Genomic DNA, 22,545 nt, shown 5'->3' with positions numbered 1-22,545 from the left:
ACTTTGCAGATAAAGGTTCATATAGTCAAGATTATGGTCTTCCCAGTTGTCATGTACAATTGTAAAAGCTCAACTACAAAGAAGGCAGAGTGCTGAAGAACTGATGCCTTCAAACTGTGGTGCTGGAAACGACTCCTGAGAGTCCCTTGCACAGTGAGGAGATCAAACCAGTCAATCTTAAAGAAATCAGTCCTGAATATTGGAAGGACTGATGCTGAATCTGAAGCTCCAGTATTTTGGTCACCTGATGAGAAGAGCCAACTCATGGGAAAAGTCCCTGATGCTGAGAAAGATCAGGGCGAAAGAGGGCAGAAGGAGAAAGGGCATCAGAGGATGAGATGGTTGGATGGCATCAATGATGCAATGGACATGAACTTGGGCAAACTCCCAGAGATAGTGAGAGACAGGGAGGCCTGGAGCACTGCAGTCCATGGGGTCACAAAGAGATGGACACAACTGGGCAACTGAACAATGAACAACATTTCCAGAAAGCCCTGGCAGTTCTATGGACCTTGGTGATGACGTCGGCACTGTAGCACGGGGCGTCGCATCTGCTGAGATCAGCACCGCGGGCTCCTAGGCTGCAGGTAGAGCCCTAACAGTCCCCAGCATGTGAGGCCAGCATCCTCCCTTCCTCTGTAGAGTACTTGCCAATAGCTGCGATTTGTGAACAAAGATTCCTTCTAAAAACTGGGGCTTCCCCTCTGAAGCATGTAGCCCTGCCCTGTGAGGCAGTCAGGAGCAGCCCCCAGGATGCTGTGTGTCCAACCTACTCCTGTGCTCCTGAACCAGGGAGGTAGGTTAAAGCTGCAGACCCTGCATCCCAGACCCACAGGCCTGGACTCCACACCACACCCAGGCCTCCTCAGGACCCCACACAACCCCCGCCAGCATTCAGCTCTCCAGCTTTCTCCTGCTGCTCTGGACTCATTGAGCCCAGAGCAATGCCTCCCACTTGGGACAGACCTGTTGGGTGTATTATGGGGCTCTTCTACACACAGAGGCCCACAGGGGCTGCGCATGCCCCACTCAGAGGACTTCCAGGGCAGTCATAGGCAGGGGCAGGAGGGGAGGAGGACTTGATGCTGTTCCCATCTTGCAGGTGCTGAAACTGAGACCTGAGAGATTATATGACCCTCAGATCACCAGCCAGGAGGTGCAGAACCCAAAGCCTGCTCCCCACAGTGCTCCCTGCGGCCAAGCTTGCCCAGGCCGCCTTCGTGGATCAACTGCCCACAGCATGTTCCTTCCCAGCCCCTCTGAGGACCATGGCCCCTCCTAGAACAGGGCTCTCCTCTGAGTCAGGAAGACAGCGTGAGGAGAGCCAGCCACCACCTGTTGGGTGAAAAGCTGGCATGTTAGGAAGACACGTGCTGCTTCACAGGCCGTGGAAGGTTGGCATCACTTCTATTCTGTGGCCTGAGGGGCTGGAGTCTGCAGTCGCCCTCCCCAGCCCTGCCTGCCTCACCTGTAACTGAGTTTTCCTTAGAGAGTCTTGGGGGAACAGGGCAGGCAGGGCTGACACGTGCAGAGGAACACAGGCCTGGGGTCACCCCCTGAGGAGCGTGGGCAGGGCAGGGGGCGCTGGGCCGGGAGGGTGGGCAGCGCCTTGGCTGCTTCAGTCAGGCCGTAGCCTCGTGTGACCGCTTTTCACCCCAGCCACAGCGCAGCTCACCAAGCCTGATAGCCCCAAGGGGGTGAGGGTGCTTTCTGCCTTCATCACGGTGTCCAGCACATGGAGTGCCGCGTCTGTGCACAAGAAGGGGCCTTTCAGCTCCTGTGGGTCCTCCCAGCTCCCCATCAGCACCTAGATCCCAGGCCCTGTGTGTGTGTCTATGCGTGCGTGTGTGTTGGGGGGGGATCCTCCCAGCTCCTCATCAGCACCTGGACCCCATCCCCTCTGTGTTGGGGCAGGGGAGTGTTCCTCCCAGCTCCTCCTCAGCACCTGGACCCCACCCCCCGTGTGTGTGTGTGTGTGTCGGCGGGGGGAGTGTCCTCCCGGCTCCTCACCAGCACCTGTACCCCACCCTCTGTGTGTGTGTGGTTGTAGGGGGAGGTTGATCCTCCCAGCTCCCCCTCAGTCAGCACCTGGACCCCACCCTCTGTGTGTGTAGGGGGTGGGCAGGGGGAGGGTGATCCTCCCAGCTCCTCCTCAGCACCTGGACCCCAACCCCTATGTGTGTGTGGTGGGGGATGGGGGTGGGGGGAGTTGGTCCTCCCAGCTCCTCACCAGCACCTGGACCCCACCCTCTGTGTGTGTGTGGGTGGGGGAGGTGGCCCTCCCGGCTCCCCACCAGCACCTGGATCCTTCAGAGGCAGAGCCTTCTCGCAGCCCCAGAACCCCAGAGGTCACCATCCAACTGGCCTGCCCAGGACCCCGTGTTCAAGCAGGCCTCCTGGAGCGAAGTGAGGGACAAGGGCCATGGCCTGGTAAGGGGCACACCCCAAGGACCCCCAAAAAACCTGGCCAGATTTTTGCCAACACATCAAAGCAGCAGAACTCCCACCAATCAAACCTTGAATGGAGCCCCCAGATACAAGTGTGTGTGCACACCTCTGTCTCCTGTACCTGTGCATTTGTACAGAGAGACACATACAGACAAACACGCCGCATGTTCTGCCCCTGGCTTCTCGGCATCAGCAGTTTCCTTAGCCTGGCTGCTCCACCACAGAGCACATTCTAGTCGGGTATTGGGACAGTGATCAGTTTCCTTCCTGAGGTTCAGGCCTGGGGAGCTGTCCCTTAACTTCATGGCGATGCCCCAAAGTGCCTGCCTCGCCATAGGCTTTTGAGCCGGGCGCCAGGGTGAAGGCTGCAAGGTCACTTGGCTGTGACTCCCGCTCCGGCACTGCAGCCACCACCACGCCCAGGGCCGACCTCAGGGGAGAGACGTGCCAGGCCCTCTGCTGCACCGGGAAGGTGTGAGCAGGGCCCGCCAGGTGCCATCTGGGGAGCGTGGGTCCAGCCCCCACAGGCTGAGCACAGGAGCTGGAGCTGCAGAGGTGTAGGAAGGGATTGCAGGGCCAGCCGTGAGCCAGGACAGGCCCACCCAGCTCTCCGGAACCCACCACCTCCTCTGCAAGAGAGGAAGGCAGTGTTCTCATCTCAGGGCCCTGGGAACCTCGGGGAGCACAAACAGCCCAGCACCTCCCCCGACCCCAGGCAGGCAGAGTGCTAGGGTTCCATGCACCCCCAGGGTGGGTCTGGGTCAACCAGAGTAGAAAGTGGTTCAGTGCCGGCCAAGAGAACTGCAGAGACCACCGCCCCAGGCATGTCACTGGCAGAGTTCCCAGTTCTGAAAGCAGGGGAGGGGAGGGGAGGTGCTCTCAGAGGCACGTATTCGGGACAGACCCCATGGGACAGCCCGCGTGCATGCACGGAAGGGCCCTGGGTGTCCCCACGGAGGTGACAACTCGTGAGGGGCTGCATCCCAGCAGAAGTCGGGCCTAGCGCTGAAGAAGCTTCAGACTGGGGTGGCTTTCTGCCCTCAGGAGGGTCAGCCCAGTGGGCACCCTGTGCACGGGTGGAGACGGCCGGGGGTGGCTGGTCTGGGACTGGGTACAGCGCGGAGGGGCCGTGACAGGGGTGGGTGGGGTGGGGAGGTGCAGAGCACTCCTCAGGGCTGTGGGACCGGTATGAGGAGGGGTATCCAGGCCGCCCGCTCCTGCCACAGCAGCTCAGCGCGGACCTTTTCTCTGAAAGGTGCAATCAGTGGAACAAACAGCTGCCTCTGCTTAGAATAAAAGCAAACATCTTTTTTGCCTCTCAAGCCACAGGAGTCAGAAGCACATGCTCCAAACCGGGCAGGAAGCCCAGCTGGGCCCTATATGGCGCTGCCACCGTGGGACCCCAGACTCACCTTGTCCAACCTGAGCATGGCCATGCTGCCCCCCAACACCAACCCAGAGGCTGCACACAGCACAGCCCGGGGCTCCTCATATGGAACCTTCCACAGCACTGGCCTGGGCTCCCGGGGGGCGGCCCTGCACCCCGCCTGCCCTCTGCCCACACTAAGCCAAGAGGCTGGGCCGCGCTGTGTGCCACAGGGCATCTGGGTTACTCAGGGGTCCGTGCACCTCCCTCGAGAGAATCAGGAGCAGCAGTGACAGAGAGGCCTGGCACACGCTGAGCGCTGGGGGAGAGCCCGCTGGGACCACCACGCAGGGCTGGGGGTGTGGGCAGGCTCCTCACGGGAAGGGTCACAGCCCTCTGACCACTGACAGGGCTGCCCCACCCTGCCCCGGTCCCGGGGTCTGCGGGGCCAGCATCTCCTGTCCACGAGTGGGCAGGCAGCCGTCACGGACTCCCAGCTTTCCGGGGGCACGATGTGCAGGATGGCGCCCCTCCCTGAATCCAAGTCCCCCGAGGCTCCAGTCTCTCTGGTGCTTGAGACAAAGTCCTACTCGAGCTCCGGGGCCCCGCCCTGCGGGCACAACTTCCCTGCACACCTCGGCCTGCAGAGCCTGCCCGCAGAGTGTCTACTCAGGATGCCACACTCGGGACCCTCCAGGGGGTCTCCAGGGCTGAGGGCGGATGCCCCTCAGTCTCGCCCTTGCAGCCTCACAAAGTCCATCCTCACCAGACTTCCCGCCTGATGGTCAAGGTTCCAGAATGTTTGACCAAGGACAGATGACTGAAGAAGCCATTTGAAGTTCCTTCCAAAACAAACCTAGATCTGCAGGCCTTTGAAGCCGGCCTTCTTCATCACCCAAAAGGGCTCACATCTAATCACCGGCAGGAGGAGCTGCTGAAAAGTCACTCATCAGAAGTATGTGAGAGTAAATTTTTTCCTTTTTTCTCAAAGACACAAGACTCACTCAAAGATATTTGTTTGCATTAGCATTAGGTGTGTGCGTGCATACAACAAAGAATGATTTTGAAGCTTAGGCCCAATTCTAAACTTACAAAACCCCACACAGATGTAGCTCAGAGCCCAGTCTCTGGAAGAGAGAGGAGGATTCCTGGTCGCCTGCAATGACACACTTTTAGAGGGGGCAGGAAGGGGAAGGCATCCAGTCACAGCTGCTACCTAGCAAGCAGCTCTACTGGAAACCAACAAACTTCAGCCTGACCTCAGCTGGGTGACAACACCCATCAGTCCCGCTAGGTTGAATCCCAGTGCCTTCTGCAGCACAGGTTACTCATCAGCACCGCTGGGAAAGCCCCAGTGTACCTCAGTATGGTTTAAACCCAATTTCGATGTCAAGAGCATGGTTTCATCCACACCCAAGTGGGTAACAGTGTAGCACAGTTCCCCTCCCCTTACAGACAGACCCCCTGCAAGTTAGACAGGCTGGGACCTGGGACCCTTTGCTGCAGTGCCTGCACCTGAACAAATGTTTCCTCAAGCTACAAAATTCAAGAACCTGTAAGTTACAAAAATAACTGTGTGCATGCACAGTTGGGACAAATTATGGACAAGATGCAAAAAGACCAAAAAAAAAAAAAACCCACCACCACCAATCAACTGCCACGTCTAAAGAGCCAACAGCAAAACATGGGGCTGGGACAAAAGCAGGGTACTGTGCCTGCCCCCTGCACACGGCACCACCGAAGGGTTGGTTACCTGTGCCACTGCTTCAGCCCGAACCCTGGACACGTCCCCCCACCCCCACAAAGGAAGTAACGTTGGGACCAGCTTGCCCTGCACCCCTCGGGGGAGCAGAGGGGCCTGTGGCTTGTTCTCGCCCCCACTGCTGCAGCAGGGGCTCCAGTGAAGACTGGCCTGGCTTTGGTGTCCGGCCTCTCTTAATTTTCTCTTGACTGGGGAAGGCCAAGAACCCCAGTGGGCGTGGTTCACAGGACACCGCGATGACCATGCAGAGGTGGGTGCAGACCCCTGCTCTGTTCACATGCATGGGGGCCAGACGCTCAGAAGCACTCTCACCAGTGCAGGTACCTAGCGCTGCCCTCCACGGAGGAGCCCACAGAGATGGAAGGCTTTATATAATGTCCCCTATAATTGTTGCTGAAGTGAGGAACTAGACTCTTTTTTTTTATAAACCACATTTAATTAATCACAAATTCTTATTGATCTTGCTCTTTAAATATTTCCTAAGTATAACTCATCTTGTTCATTTTCACAATTATTGTTCTAATTTTAGGCCATTACCATTTCTTTACTAGATTATTGCAGTATTTCCCTATTGGTTTCCTTGCCTTTAAAAAAAAATATTTTAATTGGAGGTTAATTACAATATTGTGGTAGTTTTGCCATACATTGACATGAATCAGCCATGTGGGTGTACATGTGTCCCCCATCCTGAAACCCCTCCCACCTCCCTCCCCATTGCTTCCCAAAGGGTCATCCCAGGGAACCAGCTTTGAGCGCCCTGTTTCATGCATCAAACCTGGACTGGTAATCTATTTCACATATGGTAATATACATGTTTCAATGCTATTCTCTCAAATCATCCCACCCTCGCCTTCTCTCTCAGAGTCTAAAAGTCTATTCTTTATATTTGAGTCTCTTTTGCTGTCTTGCATATAGGATCATCATTACCATCTTTCTAAATTCCATATATATTTGTTAATGAATGTGTATTAGTGTTTTTCTTTCTGACTTACTTCACTTTGTATAATAGGCTCCAGTTTCATCCACCTCATTAGAACTCAAATGCGTTCTTTTTAATAGCTGAGTAGCATTCCATTTGGAGAAGGCAATGGTACCCCACTCCAGTACTCTTGCCTGGAAAATCCCATGGATGGAGAGGCCTGGAAGGCTGCAGTCCATGGGGTCGCTGAGGGTCGGACATGACCCAGCGACTTCACTTTCACTTTTCACTTTCATGCATTGGAGAAGGAAATGGCAACCCACTCCAGTGTTCTTGCCTGGAGAATCCCAGGGATGGGGAGCCTGGTGGGCTGCTATCTCTGGGGTCACACAGAGTTGGACATGACTGAAGTGACTTAGCAGCAGCGGTAGCAGTATTCCATTGTGTATATGTACCACAGCTTTCTTATCCATTCATCTGCTGATGGACATCTAGGTTGCTTCCATGTCCTGGCTATTGTAAACAGTACTGCGATGAACACTGGGGTACACGTGTCTCTTTCGATTCTGGTTTCCTCAGTGTGTATGCCCAGTAGTGGGATTGCTGGGTTGTATGACAGTTCTATTTCAGTTTTTTAAGGAATCTCCACACTGTTCTCCATAGTGGCTGTACTAGTTTGTATTTCCACCAACAGTATAAGAGGGTTCCCTTTTCTCCGCACCCTCTCCAGCATTTATTGTTTGTAGACTTTTTGATTGCAACCATTCTGACCAGCATGAGATGGTACCTCATTGTGGTTTTGATTTGCATTTCTCTGATAATGAGTGATGTTGACCATCTTTTCATGTGTTTGTCAGCCATCTGTATGTCTTCTTTGGAGAAATGTCTGTTTAGTTCCTTGGCCCGTTTTTTGATTGGGTCATTTATTATTCTGGAATTGAGCTGCATGAGCTGCTTATATATTTTTGAGATTAATTCTTTGTCAGTTGCTTCATTTGCCATTATTTTCTCCCATTCTGAGGGCTGTCTTTTCACCTTGCTTATAGTTTCCTTCTTTGTGCAAAAGATTTTAAGTTTAATTAGGTCCCATTTGTTTATTTTTGCTTTTATTTGAAATGAGGAACTAGACTCTTAAACATTCAGAAACAAAAGGAGGCTGACACAAAAAATTCAAATGCTGTGGCAACTGGTCTCATGTTGTGGGAGCAGGGACCTTCCTCTTGTCGGGAGCTCTTCTCAGAAAACAAGGGAAAGGGAGAGACTGCAGGCGTGACACCCCATCAAGAAATAAACTGCCTCCCCGCGCACTGTGCAGAGATGGGGCTGCCTGGGCACCACTGCCTAATGCATTCAGAGAACAGAGATGATCAACAATCAGACTGAAACTCCCAGGCCCCTCAGGAGTGAGCTCCTGTAGGTCAATATGCTGCTGGAACACTACATTTCAGCCCAGGAAAGAATCTTTTTATCCTCTCCTTGAAGACAGTCAAAAGTGGTAACTTGGACATGCACAGATCATCTTGCTTTATTCTTTGGGATACACACTTTGCACACACACACTCTCAGACACATATACATGCCTACACACACACACACACACCTACACACATCCATATTCACTTATGAGGAGGAACTTATGACAACTGGGAAGATCTCACATTGCCAGCTCCTGCTGGTAAAGAAATTCCTGCTCCAGAAACATACACACACAGCCTCAAACTTTTTTCAATCACTGATGTAATTCAACTACATTTAGAAAAACTGAAAATAGATTAAATTATTTTTTCAATGAAAACATACAAAAAACACTTCACATTGTACACCCCCATAAACAGAACAAAAACCTTATAGCTTTAGTTATCGTTTTCCTAGAATAAGAAATAACTACTTCCAACCATACAAAAAACACAAATTTAAATGAACACAATGTTGAAGTTTTTATATATTGTAATAAGATCTTTTACAATTAATCCTCCACATAAGCATAATATTATCAATTTCCTGGCATTCAGCTGTTTTCATTAAGATTACAGTGCTTCACTCTCTGTAAAGTCTGCTTTGTTAGACCACAGGTTCAAGTTAAAATATCCATGGCAAACTCACCAGGATTAGAAACCAAAGCATCTTATTATACAATCAAATTGACATTCCCCATTAATCAAATACAGTTGATACTATAAAACATGGCATGTCTCAGATAATTATATTACCTACCTAACTGAATTGCTTTGAATATCCATACTTGCTAGAATTAAAATTTGAGTCCAAATATAGTTATTCTCAAAATAATTTTCTTTCTCAAAGTCTTTCCTCTTACCTATTTAATATCCTTTAACAAAAGTATATGCTTGTTAAATTTGAGAATAAAAATGTCCCACAGTATATATATATAATGGAATATTGCTTGGCCATTAAAAAGAATGAAATAATACCATTTGCAGCAACATGGATAGACCTAGAGATTGTCATACTGAGTGAAGTCAGACAGAGAAGGACAAATATCATACAACATCCTTTGTATGTGTGGAATCTAAAAAGAAATGACACAAATCACTTACTTACACAACAGAGAGGGACTCACAGACTTAGAGAACTTACAGTTGCCGGCATAAAGGATGGGCAGAGGGATAGTTAGGGAGTCTGGGATGGACAGGGACACACTGCTATACTTAAAATGGATAACCGACAAGGACCTACTGTATAGCACGTGGAATTCCGCTCAATGATATGCGGCAGCCTGGATGGGAGGGGAGTCTGGGGGAGAATGGATACTTGTATTGTTTGGCTGAGTTCCCGTCACAGTTCACCTGAAACTATCACAATACTTAATCAGCTACAGCCTAATACAAAATAAAAAGTTTTCAAAAAAAATAAAAATAAAGCTCAACTTATAGACAAACATTTTTTTAAAAATGTCCCATAGAATAAATTATGAGCTTAATGACTACACTTCATGGTAAAAGAAAACCATGAATCTTTTTGTTAAGGCTTGATATCAACTGATCCAATTAACACACCCAGCCAGCTGTCTTTGTTTTCCACTTTGATGACAGATGGTTTCCTTCTTCAGTCTCACAGCAGAAAATGTAACTAATTTGAAGACTACTGGAAAAGCTTAAGGAAAAAGAAACTTTGTTGCAAAAACTATATCACAAACCACTTTTTCACCCCTAGTTTTCCTACCATAGAGATAATTTGGGGAGCATGCGTAGGTAGAAACAAAAAATATTAATTTTGTTTCCTCATATTTGGAATTTTGGTTATCCTTCTCAGCTTCTTGAATTTTATCAAGTAGCTTGGGGGAGGACTGCCTCTCCCTCCTAAAGCAAACTCAGCTTTGTCACTGCCTGAGAGAGTCTGGCACCCAGTGCTGGTGGGATTTTAGACAAATCTATGTGCATAAATGGAAGGAAAGCCACGTCACTGACTTAGGATTAGGATCCTGCCAGTCTGGACATTAGGGGGAGGATGGATACATGTATATTTAAGTATATGTATACTTAAAAAGCACTACTTTTTAACATAGTGCTTCTCAGACTTTTTCCAGCCTAGGAAATTCCATACTGATGTCATCAGGAGCACGTGCCAGGCACACATGCACACACATATGCACACACCCACACACGCCTGGGCAGAGTCAACTTGGGCAGGCTCGTGGGTTCAGCTCTTCCTACAGTTCTCTCAATCAGCGCTTCACACTGCAGGAAACAGATGGCCCCGTGGGTGTGGGCAACAATCCCACAGGTCCATCCAAGAGACAAACCAGAGGAACGTTTTTTCCCAGGAAACTAGCCCACACGAAGTCCCCTCCTGGACAGCCCTTCCCTGACTCCAATATGCCTTCCGTGCCTCGGGGCCCCACCCTCTGCCAAACTCCACCACTGGGCACGCCCTGGTAGTAGCTCTGGTCCACCTCTGCGCAATTTCCTTATTCACCACAAGGGGAAAGAGGTTTGCCTATTTTGATGGGTGCCTAGAATGGCATTTAACATATAGTAGGTGCTCAGGAAATGTTTGCTAAAAGAATGAAACATCACAAAAATGAGTCTGTAAAAAAAAAATGATCACTGTGAAATCCTCAGCATAAGGAAGACCTGAATGAAGAGAGAGACGCCCAGAACAGAAAGGGCTGCAGCAGCCCATGCAGCCAGACCCAGGGGGCGCCAGACTCTCCCGAGTCAAGCAGCGGAGGAGTGGCCTTGGTAGAATCTCCTGATTTCCCGTTCTGCTTCTTGTCTATAAAAGTGTACAACATCATTACCTCACAATATATATTTAAAAATATGATTTGGAAATGTTTGCACCACTATGAACGGGAAAGGCCCGGTAAGATCTGACTCCCAGGAAGCTGGAACAAATGTGAGTTGCTGGGACAGCTCATGGTCAGCCTTGCTGCTGCTGCTAAATCGCTTCAGTCGTGTCCCACTCTGTGTGACCTCATAGATGGCAGCCCACCAGGATCCCCCATCCCTGGGATTCTCCAGGCAAGAACACTGGAGTGGGTTGCCATTTCCTTAGCCAATGCATGAAAGTGAAAAGTGAAAGTGAAGTCGCTCAGTCGTCTCCGACTCTTAGCGACCCCATGGATTGCAACCCACCAGGCTCCTCTGTCCATGGGATTTTCCAGGCAAGAGTACTGGAGTGGGGTGCCATCGCTTTCTCCTGGTCAGCCTTGGAGTCCCTTTTATTTCGTGGATAATGTCAATTTGACAGTTTGATCCAAACTTTGTTTTTTTCATTTTTGGTTTGCAGGATCTTAGTTCCCCAACCAGGGACTGAACCACTGGGCTCTCTGCAGTGAAAGCACGGAGTCCTAACCACAAGGGAACTTACATGACCCCAACATTAAACCAAATGTTCAGTTTGAAGTGCCAATATCTACATTTCCTTCTCCAGAGCCGAGATGGCTGGGTGGCTGGAGGTGTTTGGGCACCCTGCCCTTTGACCCGCGGATCTGGACAGGCCACACGTGCACCCCACCTCACTGTCATCATGCTGGGCTTCCAGCCTCTGAATTCTGTATGATTTGGCAAACACTCTTCAGTAAATACAATGCTGTGTCCACCTCTGAGACATCATCTGACCTGTGTCACTGCCTAAAACACTCCCTGGCTCCCAGACCCTCCCATCCTCGCCTTCAGAATGCAGTTCACGGCCTCTTTCTGGATGCCTCCCCGGCCTTCTGCAAGGCCCTTTCCCATCCCGTCCCCTCAAGGGCATCTCTTCACTGCTCAGTGTCGAGCATCTGCTGGCAAGCAGGTCTGGGCCCACCGCCTTAAATGCCCAGACCCTGCAGCGTGTGGACCACTTCTGTCTTTCTCAGCATCCTTCCTGGCAAACAAGCTCTTCATAAACGACTTCAGAAACTGGAAAGCGTGAGAAGAGGAGCCACTCTCTCATTGTCAGCAAGGATGGGGGCGGCGCCAGCAGTCCGCTCAGTGCATTTGGCCTCCAGGACTCTCAGCTCGGGGGACCGGGGCCCGAGCCCACTCTGCTGCCCCCTGCACCCCATCCTGAGCCCCTCTCATGCACAGGCCTGGGACCCCCAGAGCTGCTGTCCAGAGTCACCTCTGGCAGTCGTTCACGGCAGCAGCAGGAGTCACACACAGAGGGGGCATCCCCAGCACCCAACTCCAGCAGCTCCTCTCAGCAGATGGCACCTGCCCCAGCATCTCAAAAGTTACCATGCCCAGCACCTCTCAGTGGATAGCACCAACCCCGGTATCCCAAAGGCAGCATGCCCAGCACCTCTCGGCGATGGCACCTGCCCCACATCTCAAAGGCCATCATGCCCAGCACCTCTCAGCGATGGCACCTGTCCAGCATCTCAAAGTCATCATGCCCAGCACCTCTCAGTGATGGCACCTGGCCTGCATCTCAAAGGCATCATGCCCAGCATCTTTCAGCGATGGCACCTGCCCCAGCATCCCAAAGTTACCATGCCCAGCACCTTTCAGCGATGGCACCTACCCTGGCATCCAAAAGGCATCATGCCCAGCACCTCTCAGCGATGGCACCTGCCTCAGAATCTTGAATTTATCATGCCCAGCACCTCTCAGTGGATGGCACCAGCCTCGGCATCCCACCGGCATCATGCCCCAGTGCCTCTCAGCGGAAGGCTTCCCTACCCCCGTGAGGGTTGAGCCCCTGGGACAGCCCCCAGTAGCTTTCCTACCATCCCATGAGGGATGGCCACGAACTCAGCCATGAGAGCAAGGCTCAGCTTCAGGGCCTCTTCCCTGGACGCTGTCTCAGCCCCAAGACCACTGGCTGTTCTGTCAGCCCTTCTGCATTCTGGGGAGTCATTACTTCTTACTGTGCAACCCCCATGGGGAATTCTTTCTTTACATCAAACTTGCCCTAAATCAGATGTGGTTTCTGCCTCCTCACTAGACCCTGGTGGATGCACCCAGACCCTGCATGATTGTCAAGGCCCTCTCTTATTCTTCACCTAAGTTTTTCAAATAGCTCTAATTTAAGCTCCCCTAGGGGCCTCCACTTCTAAGAGAGCTGTCATCAACCTGGGACAGTATTACTGTGTATTGAACAGGAATAAGCTTTTCAAAACCTCCCTGAGATGCCAGCTGACTCCATCTGTGAAAACCTCACCTTAGTACACAGGACTGAAATGTTCCTGACATTGTAGTGTTACAGCTGAACCTTGGTTTTCCAATTGTCAGGCTTCCATGGGGAAGTTCATATATTTCAGAATAATATTGTATAAGAAAAATTCAGGTACCAGAAAAATGCCTCCAGACATTAGGGAAAGAAGGGGAGAAAAAAACAGAAAGGGAAAAAAATATACTAATAATAAGGACTAGAGTGTGCATATTGAAGAATCTGGGTGCTAATAAAGACCTTTTTTTTTTTTTAAATCAATCAAAATGGTTCAGGTTCCTAATTTTGGCTCAGCTCCACTGGCCTCCACAGGCACACACAGGCCCTACGCAGGTAGGTTAAGGATGCATCTGTCTGTGGCCATCCTGGAATTTCAACATCCAATCCATCTTACAAATTACACATTTGTACAAAGCACCAATGAATAGTAAGGTATTCCAGCTTTCGTTTGGGAAAAATGTGGGTTGAGGAGGCTTTTAGATATTACTGAGTTTAGCAGCTGAACAAACCAGATGATAGGAAACAAGAAAGTCACTCAGAAGAGCTGACCAAGGAGATGCACCTACCTGGCTCTGCCCCTCTCGCCATCCAAACAGATCCATTCTGCTCTCCAGTTCTGCAGTTTCACCAGATTGTCCCACAGTGTCTGAGCTTTCATCCATTAGATGCTCAGGTGCGTCTGTTTATGTTACACGCACCTTCTGCACACACTGGCCGCTTCTCCAGGATGGAGCTGGAGTTTGTGTCGTCACCGCCTCCCTCCAATCCAAGCCCATCCTTGCTGACCTCAGGGGTGGTTCCCACGCTGGGCTGGACCCTGGAGAGGGCTCAGGAACTGCGGGCTTTGGGGACCTGGGTTAGGCCCGGGAGTTAGGCGGCCTCCGAGCAGAGGCACACAGGGCCTGGGGGAATGTGGGGCAGGGGAAGCTCGCCCTGTGCACTTACTACCAAACCCTGGAGCACAATCAATAAGGAAGCTGAAGCGCACTGGAGGGGCCAGTGCTGGGCCCCGAGGGTGCCCAGCGAGCCCTGCCATCAACTCTTCTGATCTGGGAGGAGACAATCCCGTTTTTAAAAATACCATTTTTAATGTTTATGTATGCTTTGCCTCATTGCAAGAAAGATCTGAAGCAACTCACAAAACATTCTTGGCACAAAAGGAGCCTGAAATGAGGAAATCAGGGTGGTGGATGGAAGCAAGGGCACAACGGTCCGGACATGGTGAGGAAGTCGGGGTCTGCAGGAAGTGACCGAGCATCAGGCTCAGAAAGTCCTGCCACCAGGGCTGGCGAGGGCCCCAGGGTGTGGGAGGCCATCTGGCCCTTTGCAAATGTGTCAAGGTGGGCACAGCAACCAAGGGCAAATGGCACGGACATTCACAACAGAAGCCAGGGATGCCCCCCAGCCACCCTGCACGATGAACACTGCACCGCAGATGCCAACAGTGCCCCAGGGACACCCCAGGCTATAAAACAAGCCAACTGCTCCAGAACCCCTCGGTGCTGAGTCTAAGGCCTGGCTCCCCTGTAGAAGCTCACAAAGACAGGGCAACGACAGAGGAAGAGACCCCTCCACGCCCCTCAGTGGCGGCCTTCCTGAAACGCAGGAGCATATCGTCTCAGGTGCTTCTTAAACCTTCCTTCCTTGATGGCAAGACCCACATGCCCAGAGACAGGCAGCGCGGTGACAGAACAACGGCCGCCAGGATCCTGATCATGCTCTCTGGCAGCCCTTGGGGTCGGCGCCCTGTCTCCTCTGCACAGGCCTGGAGGGCGACAGAGGAGGGAGCCTCCTGAGGGCTCTGAGCTTTCAGCCACCGGCTACTGGTGGGTACCCGGGCTGGGCCCGGCCCCCGGTTCTACCTCTCAGTCCTCACAGGCCTAGCATGTCTGAGCTGGACTGACGCTCCTCCCAGACAGGATCCAGTCAGAGACGGTGACGCAGATGGACCCGGGTGGATGCGGGTGACCTCAGACACACCCCTGAGGAGAGGAATTCCTAAGCCGCATGCTGCGGCCAGGTCGCTACTTCTGCTGTGTCAGAACAAGAGCAACAGGCAGATAAGCGCCAACAGTCGGCCAGGCCCAAGTGTTCCCAGTGACGTGAAGGCCATTCCAAGTCTGAGAAGTGGACAGTGGACCCAGAGTCCCAGAGCCAGCCTGCTCCCCGCCCCCGGGCAGTCACGGCTCCAGCGCGAAGGGACACCGACCCTCGGCCCCACCCAGGCGCGGACCTGCTCTCACAGAAAGTGAACGCCCAGACCCTCGCTCCCCCACCCCCACAAAGGCGCGGACCTGCTCTCACAGGAAATGAACGCGCCCAGAGGCATGGAGGCCCACTCGGGAGACACGGTGGGATGCAGTCCCTGGGGCCGGAAGGCACCAGGTCACTTACGAGCTCAGAGAAGCCTCGGACCACCTGGCGCTGCTTCAGGTTGGTCTCCCCATCCAGGTTGGCTGTCTCGATGTGGCACAGCCCATCAGGGTCGCTGGAGGACAGCAGCAGGATGTCCGCGGGGATGGTCTCATTGCAGCGAAGGCGCACGAAGTCTCCCACGCGGATCTCCTTCCAGAACCGGTTCACGTACTGCTCCTCCTCCCTGGCAAAGAGACGGCCGTTAACAAGGCTGGCGGAGGCCGACTGAGGCCACATCTGGGTGGCGGGCGCACGCAGCTCGGTGAAGGCTCTGTGCCACCCTCTGGCCTGTGGAAAATTTCCATAATAAGAAATGCTGAGAACCCCCCTGCTGGCACAGCAGGTAAGAATCCGCCGGCCAATGCAGGAGAAACAGGTTCAATCCCTGGTCCAAGAACATTCCGCATGCCACAGAGCAGCCTAGGCCAGTGTGCCATGACCAGTTTTCTGTGCTCTAAAACACACCTTCCCCTCCCGCGGACGCAACTACAGAAAGTCTGCACACAGCAACAAAGACCCAGGGCTACCAAAAATTAATTAATTATTTTGAAAAGACAAGCACTTAAAAAGATTCCTGAAGGCCACAACCAGCATAACTCCAATTACATGAAATATTTAGAACAGGCATCCATGGCAATAGAATATGGATTCGTGGTTGCCACCCTCTAGGGGTTAGGGAGATGAGGAGAAGTTATTTACTGGGTACAGGTTTCCATTTGGGGTGATTAAAACGTTCTGGAACTAGGTAGTGGTCATGGTTGCACAACTTTAAACACACAAAATGCCACTGAATTATTAACTTTAAAATGGTTAAACTGGGGACTTCCCTGGTGGTCCAGTGGTTAGGACTCAGCACTTCCCCTGCAGAGGCTGCATGTTCAGTCACTGGGATCCCACTGCCATTACCCGGTCAAAATTAATTACTTAATTAAAAAAAATTAAATGACTAAATTTTCCACTCCTAGTTATGTATCTCTAAAGAACTAAAATCAGGGACTTGTATAGATATTTGCCTACCCTGTTCATAGCAGCATTACTTCCTGTAGCGTAAAGGTAGAAACAACCCAAATGCCCAACAATAGATGAAGAGATGAGCAAAATGTCATAAATCCACATGAAGTGAAGTGAAAGTCACTCAGTCCTGTCTGACTCTTTGTGACCCCATAGACTATACCAGCCCATGGAATTCTCCAGGCCAGAATACTGGAGTGAGTAGCCTTTCCTTCTCCAGGGAATCTTCCCAACCCAGGGATTGAGCCCAGGTCTCCCACATTGCAGGCAGATTTACCAGCTGAGCCACAAGGGAATACAGTGGAATATTATTCAGCCATGAAAAGGAAGGAAAGTCTGACTCATTACAAAATGGATGAACTCGGAGGTCATTATGCCAAGTGAAATCAGTCAGTCATGAAAGGACAACTATTACACAATCTCACTTTTATGAGGTCCTGACACAAGACAAAGTCACAGATACAGATAGTAGAATCTCTGCACCATCTGCAGGATGGAGCCCATAGAAACGGATCTTCCCCATGTCACTCAAGATGAAGTGGATAACAGGATGGAGCCCATAGAAACGGATCTTCCCCATGTCACTCAAGGTGAAGTGGATAATCACTCAACACGGCCACCACAGTCAGCTTTCAGCATCTGTTAGTTACCATTGCTTAATAGATACCAGGATGAAAACATTATGTGTATATTTCTGCTTAGATTTTTTACTCTGGAAAATTGAGCTCATTAATCCTACAAAGGACATTTTAAGAGTTCGTTGGAGACAGTCTTGTCCACATTTATAAATAAACAGAACCAAGACTCTATCACAAGATATCATTCTACATGATGGAAACGGCATCAAAAAATCTTCTGGGCTATATTGTCAGGAAAATAAAGAGCCCTAAAACACATTCCACTTGCACCCTCACCCTCTCAGTGGCCCCTATCTCATAAAGTGACGTTCCTCAGCTGAGTTCTCAGAGACCAATTCAACAGTGAGTCTGGGTCTCACCCGACTCCCGAGTTCTGGCGACCAGTCCTGAGTGTCAGACTTATATTTTATTCTGAGGGCACCCATGGCAAATGTCCAGGTGCTGAAAACTGAAGAAGCTGTTGTAAAGCCTCTGTTTTCTTGCATTCCTCTAATTCATGAGCACAGTAGTTTGGTTGCTACAGAGCCAACGAAGACAAATTAGATACAACTTTGTCCTCAAAACTAAATGCAAGGTGTACATACAAATATTAAAAGAAGAAGAGAGGTAATGCAATTTTATCAAACATGGTGTGTATTCAAATAATACTTGACCAGCTTATCTAAATTGTAAAATATTATTTTGCAATTTATGAAACTCATTTCTTGTAATTTCTTGTACATGTTTATTACTTGTTCTTAGTGGCTTTTACTGTTGGAACCATGACTGTTGAAATCAAAAAAAGTAAAAGCCAAATGCAAAACCAAAGCACTAGACAGCGCCCCCTGGGGGTTGTGGCCTGCAGCCCCCAATGGGGCTCCGGGCCCAGCACCCCCTCCAAGGCCAGGACACTGTTCAGATGAGCGTCCCCCAGCTGGACAGTCCCCCGGCCCGCCTGAAGGCACTGCTCGCTCACCGTCACAGTCTGACCACCTTGCAGTGGACTGAGACGAAACATCACCTAACTGTGTTCCTATTTTCTCTTCTGAAGGTCAGACTTTGACTTTCTACCATTAGAAACATTCTAACATTAGCTTCTCAGTCTTTCTTCCTCCTCAGGACCCTTGTCGGCTTCCCACAGAAGCCACAGAGGCATCTCAAGGGCCTGTGTCCTTTCCTGGAGAAAGTATCCAGAAGCCAAGTCCCTGTGCGGCCCCTGAGGCAACAGTACACTCTTGGCGAGCTGTGCGGCCTAGCGTGACAGCAGCTGCCGGGAGACCGGGCCCGTGCCCTGGGGAGGGGTGGCCGGCGGGGGGAACCCCGTCCGGCTCAATTTATCTTCACCATGCTCCATTTACAGAACTCGTCCAACACGAAGTCACTGTCCATCTGCCTTGAAATCTTAGAACATTAGCTTGCCCACTCCAGCAGAGCACGTCTTTAAAACAGCAACTTCTCAAAGTTACTGTGGAGGCTCTGAGTCTGGAGGAGCCCTCACCACCCCCGCCCTGGAAACAGCGACGGCGAGACCTCAGTGCCCGTCCTGGCAGGAGCGGCCCCCACGCCTGCAGGCACGAGAACAAAGCGAGCGGCAGCAGGCCACTCTGGGCCTGAAGGAGAGAGGCCCTGCAGCTCACGGGGACCCGGGAAACCCAGGCTCCAGAGGCACCTGGGGCCGAAAATGGCACAGAGCTTGTTCTCCTCTGCAGACCAAGACTCCTCACGCAAGCCCCACGGCTGCGCCGACTGCTCCAGCGGGAGCTGCAGCACCAAGCCTGCACCCCACGCTGACCTGGTAACATCCCTGCCTGTGTCGCTCGTGTTCATTTTCATTACAGGTATGTCAATATACATCATAAAGTAACATACACTGTATAACGTATATACCGTGTTACATATTACACGTGTATGTCTACACATATATAACAGATACCATACGTATAACATACACATTATATGTAAGTAGCCCCAGCAACTGTATTTGGACATACAGTCGTTAAAAGAGGTGACTCAGTCTAAACGAGGTCACAGGGTGGAACCCCAGTCCAACACGAACGGAGCACTTCTAAGAGGGGGAGACACTAGGCATCCGTGTGCGGGGGACCATGTGAGCACACGGAGAGACCACCGTGGGCGAGCCAGGGAGAGGTCCTGTCAGCGCCTTATCTGGGACATCCAGCTCCAGATGGGACGAGAATAAACTTCTGGTGTGTGAGCCGCCCCGTCTGTGCACCATCACGGCAGCACGAGCGGACCAGCGCCTGACAGTGTCCACTCCCTGACTCCCGCTGGAGGGGTGCCCCCAGCCGGGAGAGCAGGAAGAGGGGGCAGCAGGGGCCAGGGGACTCAGGGTGTGGCCCAGGGAGCCTCCTGCACATGCCTATGCCCCATAGACCCCTCTGTGCACAGGAGAAGCACCGCAGGGAAGACAGAAATGAACCCCACTGATACAGCAACACGGCCTCCTAAGAGCACTGATGCCAGAAGCAGCAGCTAAATGCTTTAGGACCGGCTTCTGTTTCTTCAGGTCACGGTGGATGCTATCTAGGGTGGACAGGACACGCATCCACCCTTCTGTACAGGAAAAGTCTCAGGAGTGTACACCACCCATGGGTGCCCTGTGAACTCCTGAATTCTAACCTCCACCAGGCAGGCACCTGCACTCTGCCAGGGGCCAGGGCATCCACCCGAGACACAAGGTTTAGACACTATGCATCTGCTTACAGCACCTTACTGCACAAGTGGCCCCATGCAGTGTGCCCGATGATACTCCTGAGTGCAGGGGCTGCCTCATTGGCTGGCAGGACTCTGAGATGGCCCCCAGACCCCCAGCCCTAGTGGGCGTGCCCTGCCGGTCCCCCCGAGTCAGCTGGGGTGCCGCAGGAGTCACTCCTACACGTGCAGTGAAGGTGCCCCATTAGTGGGCTATGAGCTCATTAGCAGGGAGGCCATCGAGTGGGCCTGACAGAACCATAGGACCCCTGTACACTGGACCTCAAGCAGAGACGGCGAGTCAGACGCAAAACTGCAGCGAGCAATGGAGGAGCCACGGGGCCAGAGCCAGGGGGGCACTGGCATTCAGCCAGCAAGAGCAGGGGCCAGGCCGACCAGCACCTGAGCGAAACTCCATCAAGGATCTAGTGAGCCTGGAAGAGGACCAGGCCTCAGACGAGACATGTCAGGCCAACACCCAGACCGCACCGGGCGAGGCCCAGGGCAGAGTACCTGGCCAGCACGCGCCTGCATCCTGCTCCTGGAAACTCTACAGCACACAGCAGAGTTGTCTCCAGTTGCTGGGTTTATAGTAACTCATCACACAGCAGGAGAAAGCTAATGCAGACAATCCTGACCTGCACAGAGGCAGGAGCTAGAGATGGCTCCCTGCCCGGGGGCATGGTCCTCGAAGGGTGCAGCCAACGAGAAAACCACACTCAGCTTCAGAATACGTACACCTAAGAAAAACACGGAGCTACCAGGGGAGCCCAACTGAGAAAAGGACTATCTCACAGGAAAAGAATGCAGAGCAAGACTGCTTAAAATCCAACCACAGAGGAAAGAGCCCAACAGAGGGTATGCATAACACATCAAAACGTGGGCAAACCTGAAAACATGTAGTCCACATCATCCCATTACAAACTCGGGGTGGGACCCTCCACGGGAATGACAACCGTCCTTCCGATCAGCTGAGTGCCTTGCTCAGGTGTCCTGAGGGGTCTGCCCCCAAGGGTTCAAGAGTTCAAGGGCCACTGGTGGGAAACTGTGATTCTTCTGAGATGGGGCGGGGAGTGGGGGAGGGGACCAAGCTGAAACGGGGCCCGAGTCTTTTCGAGGGACACGCTGCCGCTGGTTTTTCTGCACCAAAGCCCTCACCTCTTGGCCTCTTATTTGCTCAGCTGTAAAGTGAAAGTGTTAAATAATTTCCAAGATCTGTTCCATGATTAGCTTTCCTCTTCTGGGACAGTCAGTTAACCCTGTTTATTATTAGTCCTGCTGAGCTTTGCAGTTCTTATCTGAGCCTTTTTTGTGCAAAACAGTACAATGCAGGGGTGAAGAAATAAGGAAATATTAAAGTGACCAGTGACAAATTTTATTTAAAGACAAGCAGTAAACAAAATTCTAAGCTCACGTCATCGTTTTTGATCTGTTGTTTAGGCTGATAATCTATTTATTTGTGCTAGTTGTGTTTTTAAGATTACTAAGAAAATAATTCCAATAAGAGGAGATAACTGAGTTACAGGATTTACAGGAATTATTTTAAGCAGTTGAAAAGCATGTTTTTGCCTGAAGATGCTTTGTTACTTTCATGTAGCTCTTTGGATTCAAGGACTCCTGCACAGAAACGTTCTGTTAATGATTTATGCTTTGAAATGTATCAGAACTCCCACCAGTTCAGCCTCATTCATGGCCCCTCTCCAGTTGTGGTCCTGCCTCTGCAATGGCTAAGGTTTTTCAACAAATCTGACTCCATGGTGGATCTGTTGCTTTAACTTTTGTATTCTATTGCTTTTGCTTCAAGTTAACCACTAAACAGATGTTGCCTGTAAGCTTAAATGATAATGGCCCACCTCTGGAAACCCTGCTTCCCAGATAGTGAGCATTAAGCTAAAATACCTTTGTTTAGCTCTCACAGGAAACATCCTGACTAGGCCCACCTGTGAATGACTGCAGGGAGAAAGAAACACCTCCCCTCCAGAGGTTGACAAGGACCAGGAAATGTTTGACTTTACTTCCTTGTTTAGTATAAAAGAAGCCTCAAATCTAACTCAGGCAAAATGGTTCTTTGGGGCAGGAGTCTGCCACCTTCTTGGTCTGCCCGCTTTACAAATAACAGCAATTCATTCCTCAATTTGATGGCCTGTCCTGTGGCAAGCAGTATGAGCTCGGACTTGGTAACAATGTAGAGAAGGAATAAAACCAAACTGATAAAGTTTTTTTAAAAGGGACTTGTAGGAATTGAGGGAACTTTACTTTGATCTTTACTGTGTTGTTTTCAAATGGATTTGCATTTAGGTTATTAGAGTACCATTTTCCCTAACAGCAAAAGAATATTTTTTGTTTTTTTAAGGTGACAATAGATTCCAAATTTGAGAAACCAGTTAACATCCCTGGTGACCCACTGCCCCTCCGTCTACAAGGACAGACTGGGCTGTCATTGTCCTGCTGTCCATCCCGGCCTATGGATTTATGAACATACATATCCTCCTGGCTGGGAGGAGGAGGGAGGAGAAGATGATTTCTGATTCTGCCCATAGCCGGTGACTCCTCCCTTGTAACACGACACAACCATTCCAGTTGGAGCCAGGAGGCAGGCTGCCCACCGTTCTAAATGTCTCCATGAAATACCCATGCCGTCCACTTTTCAGTAATTTAGGAAATGAATGAGAAGTCT

At 51.1% G+C, this 22,545-nt stretch overlaps 1 protein-coding gene across 2 annotated transcripts in view; it reads right to left on the bottom strand.

Annotated features, from left to right (window-relative positions):
• The window catches only part of ATP10A (ATPase phospholipid transporting 10A (putative)), a 183,250-nt gene that overhangs the window by 93,868 nt on the left and 66,837 nt on the right, over nt 1-22,545 (bottom strand). For both annotated transcript variants that reach the window (XM_045163832.1, XM_045163831.1), the window contains exon 2: nt 15,508-15,712. In XM_045163832.1, the coding sequence (XP_045019767.1) occupies nt 15,508-15,712 (205 nt within the window). The remainder of the gene's footprint in view (nt 1-15,507; nt 15,713-22,545) is intronic.

The sequence above is a fragment of the Bubalus bubalis genome, chromosome 20, assembly GCF_019923935.1.
Source record: "Bubalus bubalis isolate 160015118507 breed Murrah chromosome 20, NDDB_SH_1, whole genome shotgun sequence".
Taxonomy (NCBI): domain Eukaryota; kingdom Metazoa; phylum Chordata; class Mammalia; order Artiodactyla; family Bovidae; genus Bubalus; species Bubalus bubalis.
The sequence above is the reverse complement of the archived record's forward strand: the minus strand, read 5'-3'. Positions and strand labels throughout refer to the sequence as shown.